Here is a 17282-nt window from a genome sequence, read left to right on the forward strand (position 1 = left end):
GTGACATAACTATGTTTATGTCATATCTAGATGTGTCCTAGACAGACCCTTCATTTTCATCTGTTATCATTGCGTCATGCGTAGGTTACTTCTCCTTCTGTTTGAATTACTGCCATTTATTAAACAGTCAGGATGACTGGAATATCAAGGTTAGTGGGCGGCGACATAATACCCAAGCGGCGGCCGTTTCCATAATGGAGTGAAAAACGAGACTTATGCACCTCTTTATTTGACTCTCTTCTCTCATGAAATGAACTAAAAACACTAACAGAGGTTAAGCATAACAATTTTATTTTATATTTACTAATTGGAGGCACCATTGAAGCCTCCACGTTAATTCTAGAAAACGCATAATATTAGCTTTTAGATCATAATTATGCGGCTGAGATAACATGATAGAAAAAGAGTCCTATTTCTATACGGATGTGGTAGAAAAGGAGTCATATTTCTCTACGTACGTGATAGAAAAAGAGTCCTAGCTATTTCTATATGTAGGAGTCCTATTTCTCTATATACGACTTCTTCCCTGTTATGACGATACCGGGCGATGCTTAGTTCCCCTCCCTTCTGGGTTCTGTTGCTGGCCTGCGTGCCATGACTGGCTAGGTAGCCATGTATGCGTACTTTATTAGTTGTTGTTGTGAAACTTTGTTGGCTTGGTGCTTGCTCTGTTACTCTGCCTGGTGGCTTTATTTATAAAGTCAGGCGTATGCCTTTTCTCTAAAATATGTAGGTCCCAGACACCCTCCCAACAGCCCCACGTGATCTGAATATCCATGTAAGCTGTTCGTCCTCTACCTTCCAACAGCCTTACGTGATTATTCTAAAAAAAACTGCATGTGATATAAAAAAACACAGCCATATATGTAATATCCACAAGCTGTGTATTGTATAACTAGGAACCAAAATAAAATACAAAGATATCACTTAGAAGACAAAAAAAGATACTTCATTTGGGATGTCAAATATAGATTGTATTTAATTAGGTGACACAAAATTAAGATAATGCATATTTTAGTCAAACAGTAAGAATGTTAGTAATTTAATCTAGAAATGTGTGTGTGTGTGTGTGTGTGGGGGGGGGGGGGGGTGTTAGAATGCCATATCAATTTTACAAAAGAAGTTGTCAGGTGTGTTTGTCACCAGAAATATTGTAGGTCAGTCTAATAACAATAAATACATGAAAGTCTAATCAGAAACTAACTGAAGTGTCAGACGTAAACCAAGGCAAACAATATATTTTCTAATCTACCATAATATATGGTGATTAATATACAATGTCACTTTGGAACAACATTTTTTTAAAACTGGCAGACTGAATTTCAATTACATGCTAAGTTGAACAATACAAGAATATGAAACGCATGCATTGCTTTGAAATCAGTGTTTAAATTTTGCATAGGAAAAAAGACATGAACCTCGAAAATATGTGGTGCCTGCTGAAAGAGAAAGGAGATAAAGATAGAAGTTATATTCACACTCTTATAGAAAACATTGCATGACATTCGATTTCATCGTCCGATTCCTCCAAAACTTGGAGGAGAAAAAAAATATCCTATGATTTTCGTGAAATACAATTACCGATTGCTATCCCCCTTTTCTCATTCAAAAGTCCCTTACTCCCTATTGGGGCTTGAGTGTTGGTATTCCTAACAACCTGCTTTTTACAAGTAGTGTTTTTACGAGACAAAGTCATCTAATTATTTTAGATGCATGCTAGACCGTGTTGTAGCACGGGCTGATGACTAGTGTTGAATAATGTTTTGTGGGAGATGCTACAGGGAGTTGCTATAGCGCGCCTGTTGCCAGCGTTAAGGGAGCGATCCCACACCATGGGTGGACTGGCCCAGTACATTGAATCGCTAGCTCCTATAGTGTACCGTAGGTTTGATTGGTGGAGTTTTTCCTTCTGTGTTTTTTCCAACAACAAAAAAACTTCAAATTCTCCAGAACATTTTTGTGATTTTTAAAAATATCCAACAACTAAAAGGTTTTCATGAATTTGAAAATTGTTTGTGTTTTCAAAAAATGATCATGAATTTGGAAAAAAAATCAAGAATTGAAAAAATGTTTGGAATTCAAAAATTGTTCATGGATTGATTTCTATGCGAAGTCCAAATTTGTTCTCGGATTTTTTTAAAAATCTGTGCATTTAAAAAATGTTGGCGGATTTATTTTTTCTTGCGGATTTTAAAAAATGTTCATAAACTCAAAAGTTAGTTACGAATTTGCCAAAAAATGTTTGTGGATTTAATTTTTTAATATTAATATTTTGAATATTTATTGAAATTGTCAACTATTTTTTGAAATACTAAACATTTTTCAAAAAATGCAAATATTTTTTTGATTGCAAACGATTTTTTAAAACATGAACAAAATTGACGACAAGAGATGAAGACCAAAGGCAGATCTTTCACAGTACTAATGAAATACAATATAATTTATTGAATTATCCGCTTTATTCGCGCATGTATGCCATCCAGCTATCGAAAATTCTAATCTAAGCCCGTGCTCAGATGGACCTGATATCACAACCTTTCAGCTGCATCTGGATCTGTGCGTGCAGAAGTATTCGAAGCTGTATTCCGCTGCGTACTCGAACCAAAAAACGGTGGGCCATGAGCACATTTATAGCGGCCGCACCAGCAATGCTCTCGCACGGCTCGGGAAGACAGCCACGGCGCGGGATACATCCTGAGCCCACCTGAGCCGTATTGACCTAAACGGCGTCTTGCCCATCCTTACCCTCCAATTAATAAAAAAGTATCCCCTGGCCGCCACCCCCAAACCAACTATCCACCACTACGTCCGCTTAATCACACTCTTAGTTAGCTCTTCCACGTACGAGAGCGGCGATGGTATGGACGAGCTCGCCTGCTCCAGGTTTGCCTACCAACGGGACAGCGACGTGTTCCAGCTTTTGTATTTTATTTTTTCCTTTCTTCTCTCCTATTTTTTCTTTCTTTGATTTCTATATTTTTCCCTGCACCCCTCCGGTCAAACCACTTCCTTCTCAAAACCACGAAAGACACTCGGAGATGGTTCGGTTTCTACACGGTGTACATCAACTTAATTTCAGGACTATAAAGACTCTGGGAGTGCCTACCTTGATTTCTCCAAGCTACATGGTTTAAAAAGAGAGGACGTGATCTGGATGGTGGAGAGTTTGTGCGATACCATACAACTATCGATAGTTTGATCGCCTAGAACCATTGGTAGGATATTAAAAAATATCAACACAAATTAACATAACTACAATTTTGATTTTGATTGGCTACATCCATTGTACAAAACACATTACATTTGTAATATATGGAGAAGAAGTTGTGCGCTTCATTTATTATTTAGAACTTACGCACTACCGAACATCTAAATTAACACGACGCTCATATAGTGGAAAACTATCTAGGCGTCACCGTAGATATAGTCACATCATTAACACTACAAGACTGAGTAGTAGTGGGTGCTTCTTTGTTCCCTGCAGTGCTTAAGCTGAAATATGCTGGGTGCTTAGGCTTTTGTAAGATCATGGTCTTGTTGCTTAGCATTGCAATTACATTCAACATTGTTGGTCGATCAACTGCATTCTCTTGTACACACAACAGTGCAATGTTAATGCACCTCATCATTTCTGTCGAATAAATGTTGGGAACCAATGTTGCATCAATGAGTTCGCTCCAGCTTTCCTCTTCAAATAATTGCCAAGCCTATTTGAAATTTCATCAAATACTTAATTAGTTGATCACAGAATAAACGAAGCCTTTTTTCAGTTAAATGGATGTGTAAACATGCACTCACATGTCCAAGGAGGTTGATGAAAGCTCCACATTCATGGGAATTCCTCTTCCCGCTAACGATCTCGAGAGTTAAAACTCCAAAGCTGAATACATCCGATTTGATAGAGAAAATGTGGTGGGATGCATACTCAGGTGCCATGTAGCCACAAAAATAGTGTAATAATAAATGTCAAATTACTATACAGATGACTTGCAATAAGAATGTTTATAAGTGGAGTAATTCATATGAAACTTACTATGTACCAACCACTTTTCTTGTAGTATTTGTGTCAGTGTTATTTGAGCTCAATATTTTTGCTAATCCAAAATCTGATATTTTAGCGTTCATTTCGCTATCCAAGAGAATGTTGCTTGGTTTAAGATCTCGATGTATAACACGCAACCTAGAGTGCTTATGTAGGTAAAGAAGTCCTTCTGCTGTTCCTACAATTATCACAATACGTTTGTCCCAGTCCAATAGAGCTTTGCTATCTTCATCTGCTCATAAGTTAAATGTTGGTATAGCAGAGGACAAATGTCTAAAGAAACAATCAAAAGACGAGAGAACTTAAGTTTGACATATGAATCTGAAAACGCAAATATGTACCAAAGATAAAGAAGTCCAAGCTTTTGTTTGGCAAATATTCCTAGACCAGTATTTTCTCCTCTCCTTGAGAGCAACATCCCATGAGCCTAACCAAATTCCTATGTTGCAGTTTGGCTATGAGCTCAACTTCATTTTTGAACTCTATGAAACCTTGTCCTGAATCCGCATCAAGTCTCTTAACTGCTATCTCCACTCCATCAGGAAAGCGGCCCTAGGAAAAAAAACATCTATCAGTATTGTGCAACAATTTGGGGCTTTTTGATGGATCAATATTCTCCCTCTTATCCACTGTTCCAAATTCCTATGTATACTCTGATGATAATCGTGATGCATGTTATCTTGCCTACAAAACGAGGATTATTACGTAACGTTGTTATATATTTTTACCTTATAAACAGGGCCAAATCCACCTTCGCCAAGTTTGTTTTCCTCGGAAAAGTTATCTGTCGCCTCTAATATCTGATTGAAGTCAAATACTGAAAACTCGGCCAACTCTGTTTCCATTTCCCAAACTTGATCATCTCCTTCTTGAAACTCGTGAGTACGTTTTCCTTGTAAGGCCCCTTTACCTGAAAATTATGAACTGCCGCTATCAATATCAATCTCTGAAATTCCGACTCTTTATATTGATCATTTCAGTAACTAATTTACCCACCTTTTGTGCTCTTTGTTCTAAGCCGCCGAAGACAGTAGACGATGAAACAGAGTGCAACTAGTGCCACAGAAGCAGCCACCGATAAGGCGATTACCCAAGGTTTTACTCCATGTCCTTCAAAATCAGCATAAGCAAGGAATTGTCATACAAGTCATAGTAATAACATGCCAAGTAAATAATCAAGGATTGTTCATCACATACTCTTGTTTGCCGGAGCCGGCGCGGGCGCCGGTGGCTGAGCCATGGATGACGGAGATGGAATCCGCCGCATGTTCTTGTCGTCGAAGAACATGAAGGCCTCGAACCTGACGTTACAGCGGAGCCGGAAGATCCGGCCACCGAGGCGCACGGAGTTGGTGGCGTTGATCGAGCCCACAAGCCGCTGGAGGCACGCCACGCAGTCCCCGGCGGACAGGTCCGGCGTGCACTGGGCCAGGGCGTAGAGTGTTGTCGTGGTGCCGCCGTCCATGAACCCTGTGGCGAACCTCCTCGCCGCGGCGGCGGCATACCGTGCCGTCTGCGCAAGGAGCTGGCGGACGGCCGCAGCGACGACGCCGGCGTTGCCAGCGATGTTCACCGTGTTGAAATACTGGAAGAAGGTACCGTTACCGGTGGTGCCGGACGCCGTGCTGAGGAAGCCGCGGTCGCCGGAGAAGCCGAGGAGGCACCCTGGCTTCAGGGCGTTCGTCTCGTCGTAGTCGTAGTAGACGGAGGCGGCCGTGTGGTTGGGGCACATCTTGTGCGCGTACGCGAACGAGGAGGCGACGCACTCCCTGCACGCGGTGAGGTTTGTGGTGTCATGGCGGCAGAGCGCGAGCCCGCGCACCATGCCGGCGGTCCCGTTTGTGTTTGCGTCGGCGGTGGCGGTGACGAAGAGCTGCGGGGAGGAGGAGGCGTTTCCGGGGAGGGTGGCGTTGAGCACGGCGAGGTTGGACTGGTAGGTGCTGTTGGCCGTGTAGTTGCCGCCGCTGCCGCAGACGTGGCCGATCGCCGTGGCCGACGCTGGCATGAGAACGAGCAGCACGAGCAGCAGGACGCCCGCCATGCTGACCGTATGTGCTTGTCCTAACTGTGTCTGTTTCATCAAGAAACAAGGTTGGTCGAAACCTCCTGAGGGCTATGTTAAAATGAATATCCATACTGCTTTCTGTCTTCAGGAGGAGAAGGGGGCTACTAGAGCTGTGATCAAATATGACCATGGGCACTTTGTGGCTTCGAGTAACAGTAGAACTGAACATGTAAACTCGGTTGCTACTGCGGAAACTCAAGCGTTGAAAGACGGGCTCATCGTGGCATGTCAAGTTGGAGCGAGAAGATAATTATCAACTCAGACTGCCTGGAAGTTGTTCAAACTATGCATGATGGAGGTTTTTCAGCGACAGAAGTTTCGGCAATATACAAAGAGTGTGTGTTCTTAGCTAGGAATTTCTCTCATGTAATCATAGAACAACATCCGAGGGAGAGGAATATTGTAGCTCATTTGCTAGCTCCCCATGTAGAAGGGATCCCAGACTTGTGTCTAGACGGGAGATCCTCCGTCATTCATTGTATGTAGCCTTTTGGACAACGTAAGTATGTTCGAAAATTAATAGTCGCCATGGTGAATTTTCCTTTAAAAAAGCACGTACTTGTGTTTCAGATATTTCAGAGCATCTCCATGGGGGACCTGCAAAATATTGGTATTTGTCCGACTGGACATATTTGTTCACTTTTGCAATTCAATGGAGACCTTTATCAGTCCTCGAAGTTCCAAATTCTGGTATTTTGGAGACAAACATGGAGGAGTTTTGCCGGAGTCCGGACATGTACTTGACCAATCACATGCATGTCTCTCTCTTCTCTCTCTCCTCCCAACCGCACATGCGTTGTCCCCTCTTCTCCCTCTCCTCTCAACCGGACACTAAACCATAAATATCCCACCGCATGCATGTCCCCATCTACTTTTTCTCCTCTCAGCCGAATACTTTTTAACTTTCGTTGGATGGCTCCCTCCCGTATCATGTCCACGGACCATGTCCGAACATGAAAACGGACATATACCAGAGGAATTTGCGGGTCGGCGTTGGAGATGCCCTTAGCAGCAGGCTTCCAATTAGTGTCTTGATTTGTTTTTTCAAAGCAGGGTTTTACTCCGTTTCATAAATTACATGACACAGCCTAAAGATACAATATAGTGTTGAGGGACTTTTTATACAGGCTGATGAAATAGTCAATGGATGCAGGAGGAAAAAGACTTCGGCAACCCTATAGAATCTGAATGTATTTTCCATTTTTTGTAAAGGCGTATTTCTAAACAGTACTTAATATATGACCATATGGCCTTTGGCTTTTCCGCAAAAAAGAATTAAAAATAAACACACAACAAAACAAGCCAAACAAGAATCAAAAGTGTACTACTAGACGCCTTCTACAAGGCGCTGAGAAGAAACACATGAGTTGCCGGACCACAACAAGGTCACAGTGGGTTTACAATTAGTGTCTCAAACTATTTCTCTCTTTCCCGTTTCCTCTGGTCTATAAGAACTCATCATTTTCGTGATAAATGCAAATGGGGATAGTCCGGTTCAAAAGAGAAAGATTGGAACCACACCTAAAAAATATTCTGTTGTATTATAGTAAATGTGTACGATGGACTAACCAGAATAACATGAAAAAAGGACATATTAGAAAATATTGCAGAAAAATAAGACATCTGGCTGTCTATCCCGTGAATTAGAAATTTACACCCATTGGATTTTAGTGGAAAAGGTCACCCGCCTTTGTCATCACACATAGAAATATGCCACCCCTCAAAACTCCAAATTAACTTTCTAATTGTTTTAGTCGTTGCTTTCGGTTGAGCAAGTCTTTGTTTCGAAGAGTCAAGAACAAATTATTGAATATGTTACTACGTGTTTGGCACCTAACGCACGGGTTATTCAGGTGAAGAACAACTTGTTCAGAGTGAGATAACTAATTATTCAGATCAAGACGTTCACTTTCACCTAACGTATGTGTTTAGCACGGCCGGCAATCACATGCTTTCCATGTCGCTTGGTGGATGACTTGGAAGAATGAAGCAAATGTTTTATGCAATGGCCGGCCAGCCTCTGCTGACTGTTTGCCTGTTGCTTTCCAACTAATTTGAAAAATCAATCTCCGCGTCACCCCAGTTAATCTGTTGACTTAATATTGTTCAGTTCACTTTCACTTACACTCGGTCTACCAGCTGCCGGCCGGCAGAAATATAATATAAGGTATTTTTTTGAACAAGTCATTTCTAGATTAGAACTGAGTAGAACAGAATCACACGTCCAAAATTAGAAGAGAACAACAAGATTTGCGCAAGAAACAAATGGGAAAGCCTGCCGCGGGATGCCGAATTCAATGTCGTTCCTTGGGATGATCGATTTTCGACATTGTCCAAATGGCCGTTACACGCCCCTTCACCATCTCATAACCCCCTTTGCTTTCCTCCCACTCCTTCTTTCTCTCCTCCCATGGCCACAACTAACTCGATGCATCATCATCTCAACCAATGGAGTGCCACCGGAGATAGAATCAATCTGAATACAAGTAGTGTACAACTACTATATCCAAGGAGCCTTCTAGAAACCCACACATAGTCGTACTTTGGAAAGACTCTAATAAGAGATAAGAAAAATTACCCATACAACACTTGGAATCCCTCCAACCAAGAAAACCAACCGTAGGACAAGGGACAGAAAGAGTTCCGCTCGGTAGAGGATTCATGTACCCGCCACGATACTTTCCCCTAACTATATATATACAGGAAGCGGATGGCCCCTTATGGAGGAAAAAAAGGTGATTCATATTGCACGCGCTTTTGGATAGACGCAATCTGTCATAGATAAATTGAAGCCTTCATCAAGCACCAAAACCACCTCCTCTACTTTGGTATCAACCATTTAGACATTGCAGTTTGTAGTGTTTTTATAGCTAAACGTTGTAGTTCTCATTTTGTCCGTAGATAACGATCATTATGTATGGAACAACTTAACATAATCAACCGCATTTGGCAATGTTTTAGTATGCGTGACAACAAAGGTGGAAAACACCTCATGTACATAACTAAAGTTAGTTAAAAGTTGCTAATTAAGAAGAAAATAAGAACGGAAAAAGGTTGCTCCAAGTAGCTTCAAAGCCTTTCTCTTATACTTTTTGGGGCACATAAACCACACACTTGAGACACCACCGAAACTTACGCATTATACACCATTTATCTTGGTGTGAATGTACTACAAATGGATAGTACAAGACCATGATACGACGAAAAACACTACCTAGGACTTGTGATTGATATGCTCACATCATTGATACTATATGACTCAGGAGCAGTGGACGTCTCTTCATTTCCTACTCTTACATTGATATATGCTGGCTGCTTAGGCTCAGCCAAGATCAGATTCTCATTGCTTAGCATTGACATAATATCTCCCATGGTTGGTCGATCAACTGCATTCTCTTGTACGCACAACAATGCTATGTTAATGCACCTCATTATCTTTGTTGAGTGACTCTCAGAAACCAATGATGCATCAACAAGGTCAATCCACTTTCCCTCTTCCCATAATTGCCATGCCTGTTTGCAATTCCATCATATGCATTAGGTTGTATAGAAAATGAGAAGTAAAAGATAATTTTGCAAGCTTAAAGTTTGTGTGTATAATCTTACATATCCAAGCAGATTGATGAAACCTCCACATTGTTGGGTACCAGAATTCCGTTTCCCGCTTAGGATCTCAAGAATGACAACACCGAAGCTGAAGACATCGGATTTAATAGAGAAGTTTCCTTTCGAAGCATACTCAGGGGCCATGTAGCCACTAAAATGGTATATGATAAATGTCAAGATTACCTTATCTTGTTGAAATGTAACATATGTAATTGAAATTGGAGTTTTTTTAAACGTACTATGTGCCAACCACTCTTCTTGTAATGTCTCCTTCGGTGTCATTTGAGCTGAATATTTTTGCTAGCCCAAAATCTGAAATTTTTGGATTCATTTCACTGTCCAAGAGAATGTTGCTTGGTTTAAGATCTCGATGTATGACAAGCAACCGAGAATGCTTATGTAAGTAGAGAAGTCCATTTGCTACCCCTTCAATTATTGCTGCAAGTTTTGTCCAATCCAGCAAAGCTCTTTTATTCTCATCTACACATCAATTTGTTATTAATATAATAGGAAAAAGACACCCAGATAAATGAAAATAAATTGCCAAGGGCATGAAACTATACTAATAGGACTGCCAAAAACAAGCCTCGAGTAATATTTAGTCATTCTGATGCATCATATCGACAGAGAGTAATTGAAGTAAACTAAGAAATGCAAATGCATACCAAAGATGAAGAAATCCAAGCTTTTGTTTGGCAAGTATTCATAGACCAGTATTTTCTCCTCTTCTTGAGAGCAACATCCCAAGAGTCTAACCAAATTCATGTGTTGGAGTTTGGCTATGAGCTGGACTTCATTTTTGAACTCCATGAAACCCTGTCCTGAATGTGAAGCAAGTCTCTTAACCGCTATCTCCGACCCACCTGGAAGCTGGCCCTGAAGAAAAACAATCTCTTCAAAAGTTTGGATCATTGTAGTTAATCCTTCTCTAGCTACCATTTACTAACTTATCAGCCAGGTTCATCTTTCATACAAGGGACCGTATTAGGCTTCTCCTAAACAGTTGACAATAAAAGTGGCCTATACTACTAATTTACCTTGTAGACAGCGCCGAAGCCACCTTGCCCAAGTTTGCTTTCTTCTGAAAAATTTCTTGTGGCCTCCAGTAGATGTTCAAACTCAAACAAAGAGAAATCCGAATTTTTCCCTTGCCACTCCAAACTGCGAGCACGTCTCGATCCTTGAGTAACATTTTTTTTTCAGTAACATTATTGCCATCAAATACCATAGCAGTAACAAATCACCAATTTACCACTATTTGTGACGATTATATGAAAGAACGAATCCACTAGAAAAATAGCATATGTACCTTTTCTTTGCCTTTTTAGCCGTCGACGGTAACAGATGAAGAAGAGAAACGCTGCTGCCGTTACAAAGGAAACTACAGCTACGGGAATCACCCACAGCATGCTCCTGCGTTTGGTCCGAGTCGTCGGAGCCGGCCCCGGCGGCGACGACGGCAGGCTTAGCATGGGCCGGGCGCCGTACAAAGGAAACGCCTCGTACCTGAAAAAGCACCGCGTGACACCCATCCGCCCACCCATGCGCAGGGCCATGGTGGAGTTGACCATGCTGAGGAGGCGGCGCAGGCACGCCGAGCAGTCGTCGGCGGACAGGTCCGGCGTGCACTGCACCTGGGAATACACGTTGGGGTAGGTTCCCACTGTTTTCATGTCCATGACGCCGGTGGCGTACAGCTTGGGCGTCGCGGTGGCCGCCATCGCCGCGGTCTTCGCCAGCAGCTCGAAGGTGAGGTTGACGATGCGGGGGGCGTCGTCGGCGGTGACGTTCCTGATGTTCCAGTCCTGGAAGGGCGGCGTGTTGTCGCCAGATGCCCCCGTGGCGTTCGAGGGCGCCGCCAGGATGTCGGCGCCGGCGCCGTACACGACGATGCAGTCGCGGTAGCTGAAGCCCGCCTTGTCGCACTGCGTCTGGTTCACGGTGGCGAACCAGTCGGCGATGCAGGCGCCACAGGCGGAGCTGTCGAGGACGTCGCCGAGGCAGAGCGCGAGCGCGTAGACCACGTCAGGGGCCTGGCCGATGGTGGCCGTGGCGAACTGCACCGGGGAAGAGGAGGCGTTCCGGGAGAGCGCCGCGCCCGCGGCCTTGACGTTGTCGCAGAAGTCGGCAGCTGCCAGATACGGTGTCGGCGCGAGTAGGAGGAGCAGGAGGATGACGACGCCGGTGGTCGCCATGCATGGGAAGCTAACGGCCTACTGGAGCTTCTTGTTTTTTTTCTGCCAGATCGATGATCTCTGAGCAACGTGCGTTATGCATCAGCAAATGATCACTATCGGATTCGGATCGGCCACTTGGAGAAAAGAAGAAGAGTGGGACCTTTTTTTCAGCTGATTTCGCACTGGTCAATACTGCATTACTTAATTTGACACGATCGACGCACCAATTAGTACTGTCTTACTTTGACAAAATTGTTCCATCTTGTGTGGATAAATTAATCTGTTACTCACTAGCTAATTCTGTTTCCACATGGAAAAAAGAACACGTGCGTTCCACCTGGACCATTCTTCAGTTAATTTCCCACCGCCACCGGTCATATCAGTTGCTTTCAGTTCTCACTAGCAAACATACCTTAATTTAATTAGTTTGAAACGATCAACAAGGCACTAATCACGCCGAATTTCGTGAATTGTAAGTTCCACTTGGTGGCCGGCTTGTTAGAATAGAATTTCTGTCTTTCCTTTCCAAGGCAAAACATGCACTTATTAGTTTGGTATCAGTTCTTCATTTTAACATTTTGCAAGAGTTAGAGGGAATCGTGATTCTGAATTGGACCGAGCCTATGTGGTAAGATCGTTTATCTTATGATCATATCGATTACAATCGTAAAACCATGGACTTTATTGGCTAGAATCATATATAGAACGTGTCCAGTCAATTTAGATCTGAAAGTCGTAGAACCATATGATAGAGAATCATGATTTCGATGACCTTGATTGCAAGTGCCGAGGCGTTCTACCCCACTAAATATACATATAGATTGCTTACGTAGTGTATCGTTCTGAAGTCATTTTAGCTAGGAGTCTTTGTTGGGTGTCATTCTCAGTCACCATCAAAAGAGTACCAGCGACTAATAATTTCCACGGAACGCCTTGAGTCGAGCACTCATCAATTGTAGAGAAACTATCTGACGTCACCGGCCACCACCAACTAATTATGCGCTTGTTTTGTTTCTAGCACCAATTTAGGGGAGGCTTGATCAGGACAAAAAACCAGTCACCATCCTTTTTTGGATAAAGAAAAGAAACCAGTCAACATCAACCACGATTGACTTAGTATTTTTAGCGTACGTCGTATTCTTGTAACTCCTGTTCATGATGTCATTTGCTATGATCTGTCGTTTTTGAAATGTGAAATGGCCTGCAACCTGAAGGTGACAAGTAGCTGTTATTGGTTGATTCCTTTATTCATATCAAAAAACAAGGAACGAGGTGAAAATTAATGTTCCACACCTAAGCATTTTCGATTTTTTGGTTTTCGTGATATGACTAATACACGGGAAGCCACTAGGGATATTTGAATTTTGAATTTTGAATCGTATGGCCGTCAGGGAGTGGCGACTGACGCGGCGACAGGTGACGCTCGGACGCCATGCCCCTCGTCGCGCTTGCGGCTGCTGGGCTGGCCGGAGACCATGGCGAGGCTGGTCGGGGTGCGGTTGATACGTCCCAAACGTATCTACTTATAGACGCTTTTACTCTTGTTTTGAACTCTAATTTGCATGATTTGAATGGAACTAACCCGGACTGATGTTATTTTCAGCAGAATTGCTATGGTGTTATTTTTTGTGCAGAAATATAAATTCTCGGATTGAGCTGATAATTTATGAAGATATTTTCAGAATATATGAAAAATATTGATGAAGAGAACTACGGGAGGGAGCCACCCAGGAGCCACAAGCTCAAGGGGCGCGCCCAACCCCCCTCCTCCCCCCCAGGGCGCACCATGTGATCTTGTGGGCCCCTCGAGCCTCCGGTTGCCCTAATTCCAACTCCATAAATATTGTTTCACGAAGAAAAAATCAGAGAGAAAGAATCATCGCGTTTTACGATACGGAGCCGTCGCCACCTTCTGTTTTTTATCAGGAGGACTGATTTGGAGTCTGTTCGGGGCTCCGAAGAGGGGGATTCGACGTCGTCGTCATCATCAACCATCCTCCATCAACAATTCCATGATGTTCACCATCGTGAGTGAGCAATTTCATGGTAGGCTTGCAGGACGCTGATGGAGTTGGATGATATGTCATGTAAATCGAGTCAATTAAGGGCTTGATCCCTAGTATCCACTATGTTCTGAGATTGATACTGCTATGACTTTGCTATGTTTAATGCTTGTCACTAGGGCCCGAATGCCATGATTTCAAATCTGAACCTCTATGTTTTTATGATTATATTTGAGTTCTTAATCATATCTTGCAAGTTGTATGCACCTATTAAGTGTTATGATCCACATACCACAAGGTGACAACAATTGGGATTCTTTCCGGGGATGACCGTAGTATGAGGAGTTCATGTATTCATTATGTGTTAATATGTTGTTATGGTTCTCTATTAGAAGAAGGCCTTAATATCCCTTAGATTTCCTTATGCACGCTGCTGCCACGGGAGGGTAGGACAAAAGATGGCATGCAAGTTCTTATTATAAGTACGTATGACTATATACAGAATACATGCCTACATTACATTGGACAGTGAGATGCGAACTATGGATGATGGCTTGATGCAAACGGATGGTTGTGCATCGAAGGCAGTCTCACACGACATGTAGCTGTTGAGATCGCGGAAAAGTGTTGGCGACAACACATGAGTGACTTTCAAGGTGGTGCTACTCGTGTACCCGGTCTTGAGCTCTGGGTGAAAGCCTAGGTCTGACTCAGGTTTGTTATACCTAGCAATGGCGGTGTTTTTTCTACGTCATTACCTTGTTGTAGGCATTGCTCGGATATAATCGGACTGATTGTTTAGGGTGAAAACCTAGACGCCAACCTTGTTGTTGGATACGGTGACGACGGTGCTTGAGTGTCACTGCCTTCATGATGGCGTTGTTTTCGAAGAATACCGTCGTTTGTATGGTGTCATGAAATGATTTTTTTCACAAGTACACATAGCTTTGATCTCATATGAGTTTTCTAGTTGCCGGTGTGTTTTGTGTGTGTTGATGTTGGTTATGTGCATTCTAGTTATGGAGAGATCAGGTGTGTGCTCATCGTGTTTTGTATCCTTTTGATGCTTCATTTTGAGCCAATACAATCCACCCTTTATAAAAAAATGCCAAGTCATTAATTAGAAAATTATATTTTGTTTGCTACCTCGTTAGCACTAATCAAGCTATCGATCGTGTTTACAAAAATCAATCAATCAACTCAATCTACCCTGCTTAATCGATAAACCTACACCTACGAAGCTTCTGGTTCCTTTGCCTCCCGCCGGCGCCGCCGCCGATCCGCCTCATCTCCGGTGGCCTTAGGGCTATGGAGGCGCGGTGGATCCTGAGCCTTGCCGGTGGTAAGGCTCCATTGTTAGATGTTTCTTCAAGTTTTGTTAGGTTTGTGTCCTGCTCAGGAAGATGAGACGACGGCGGCTCCCTGAAGATGGAATAAGGTCTTCCCCGCCTAGCCCCCGTTTCAGTGGTGTGTCTAGTATTGTCGGTGGGCGTGTGGAGATGTGTCTCCGATGGATCTATCCTTGGTGGATTTGTTCGGATTTGGTCGTAGTTCATCTACGTTTGTGTTTCTTCGGGTTGGATCCTTCTGATCTACGCTACTCTTCATCTGCGACGGTTGTTGTTCTGCTGCGCTGGTCCTATGGGGCCTTAGCACGACGACTTCCCGACTGTCTACTACAACAAGTTTTGCCCGGCTCCGGCGAGGGAGGGGTGATGACGGCGGCGCGCCTTCGGCTCGCTTCAGTGCTTGTAGCCGTTGCTAGGTGGTCTACGAACCTGGATGCAATTTTTATTATTTCTGGTGTTCGTTGTATTGCCATCATTGACGATGAATAGATTGGAAGTTTTCTCGCAAAAAAAACCTACACCTACACCAAACTAAATCTTCCTCCACTTGAATTTAAGTGGGGTGGGCCCCTTCATTCCTCCACTTCCTTCATTACTCCTGCTTAATTCATGCAGTCAAAATTGCATATAAGGTGCCAACATAGCCCTTCGTTCAGAGGAGTACACATCAGCGCTTGCGACGACGTCCATCGGGAAGGAGGGGTGCCGCTTGGTACGGGACCGACGATTATCGGAGGAGAATTCCATAAGCAGACGCGTGGAAGTGCGCCGCATCACGGACGGGCAGAAACTCTATGCCCAGTGGAGCTTCCTGAAGCCACCTACGTCGCCGGCAATGAAGTTGAGGGCGCCGAATCATATCTCGCCGCGGAGGACCATCTCACCGCCGAGGACCATGATGATGATGATGAAAAATCCACCTGTGCCGGAAATCGCTAGACGCGCAGGCCCACGGTGGACGCCCGATGTCGAGGCAACGAATCTGACGGTGAGTACTAGGGATGCGAATAGGGGCGGTACTATTGGGGAACGTAGTATTTCAAAAAAATTACCTACGATCATGCAAGATCTATCTAGGAGAAGCATAGCAACGAGCGGGGAGAGTTGCTACCTCTTGAGCATGCGTTGGTTTTCCCTTGAAGAGGAAAGGGTGATGCATCAAAGTAGCGTAAGTATTTCTCTTAGTTTTTGAGAACCAAGGTATCAATCCAGTAGGAGGCCACACTCAAGTCCCTCGTACCTACACAAACAAATAAGAACCTTGCAACCAACGCGATAAAGGGGTTGTCAATCCCTTCACGGCCATTTGCAAAAGTGAGATCTGATAGAGATGATAAGATAATATTTTTGGTATTTTTATAATGAAGACTATAAGTAAAGAAAGCAAAATAAACGGTGATAGAAATAACAGGATATTAATATGATAGAGAATAGACTCGGGGGCCATAGGTTTCACTAGTGCCTTCTCTCAAGATAGCATAAGTATTACGGTGGGTGAACAAATTACTGTCGAACAATTGATAGAAATGAGCATAGTTATAAGAATATCTAGGTATGGTCATGTATATAGGCATCACATCCGCGACAAGTAGACCGACTCCTGCCTGCATCTACTACTATTACTCCACACATTGACCGCTATCCAGCATGCATCTAGAGTATTAAGTTCATAAGAATAGAGTAACACATTAGGTAAGATGACATGATGTAGAGGGATAAACTCAAGCAATATGATATAAACCACATCTTTTTATCCTCGATGGCAACAATACAATACGTGTTGTTTCCCCTACTGTCACTGGGATCGAGCACCGCATGATTGAACCCAAAGCTAAGCACTTCTCCCATTGCAAGAAAGATCAATCTAGTAGGCCAAACCAAACTGATAATTCGAAGAGACTTGCAAAGATAACCAATCATACATAAAAGAATTCAGAGGAGATTCAAATATTGTTCATAGATAATCTTGATCATAAACCCACAATTCATCGGATCTCGACAAACACACTGCAAAAAGAGTTACATCGAATAGATCTCCAA

The 17282-nt window shown here is 43.2% G+C and overlaps 1 protein-coding gene and 1 pseudogene across 1 annotated transcript; both read right to left on the reverse strand.

The window, feature by feature from the left end:
- Positions 1-3401: 3401 nt before the first annotated feature.
- Positions 3402-6140, reverse strand: LOC123073798 (cysteine-rich receptor-like protein kinase 10; annotated as a pseudogene).
- A 3177-nt stretch (positions 6141-9317) lies between these two features.
- LOC123073799 (putative receptor-like protein kinase At4g00960) lies at positions 9318-11908 on the reverse strand. The gene is made up of 6 exons (XM_044496830.1): positions 11007-11908; positions 10751-10898; positions 10379-10589; positions 9953-10193; positions 9714-9864; positions 9318-9620 (listed from the first exon to the last, which is right to left on the reverse strand). The coding sequence occupies exons 1-6, from the start codon at positions 11906-11908 to the stop codon at positions 9318-9320; spliced, it is 1956 nt and encodes a 651-aa protein (XP_044352765.1).
- Between the last annotated feature and the right edge of the window lie 5374 nt (positions 11909-17282).

The sequence above is a fragment of the Triticum aestivum genome, chromosome 3D (genome assembly GCF_018294505.1).
Source record: "Triticum aestivum cultivar Chinese Spring chromosome 3D, IWGSC CS RefSeq v2.1, whole genome shotgun sequence".
Taxonomy (NCBI): domain Eukaryota; kingdom Viridiplantae; phylum Streptophyta; class Magnoliopsida; order Poales; family Poaceae; genus Triticum; species Triticum aestivum.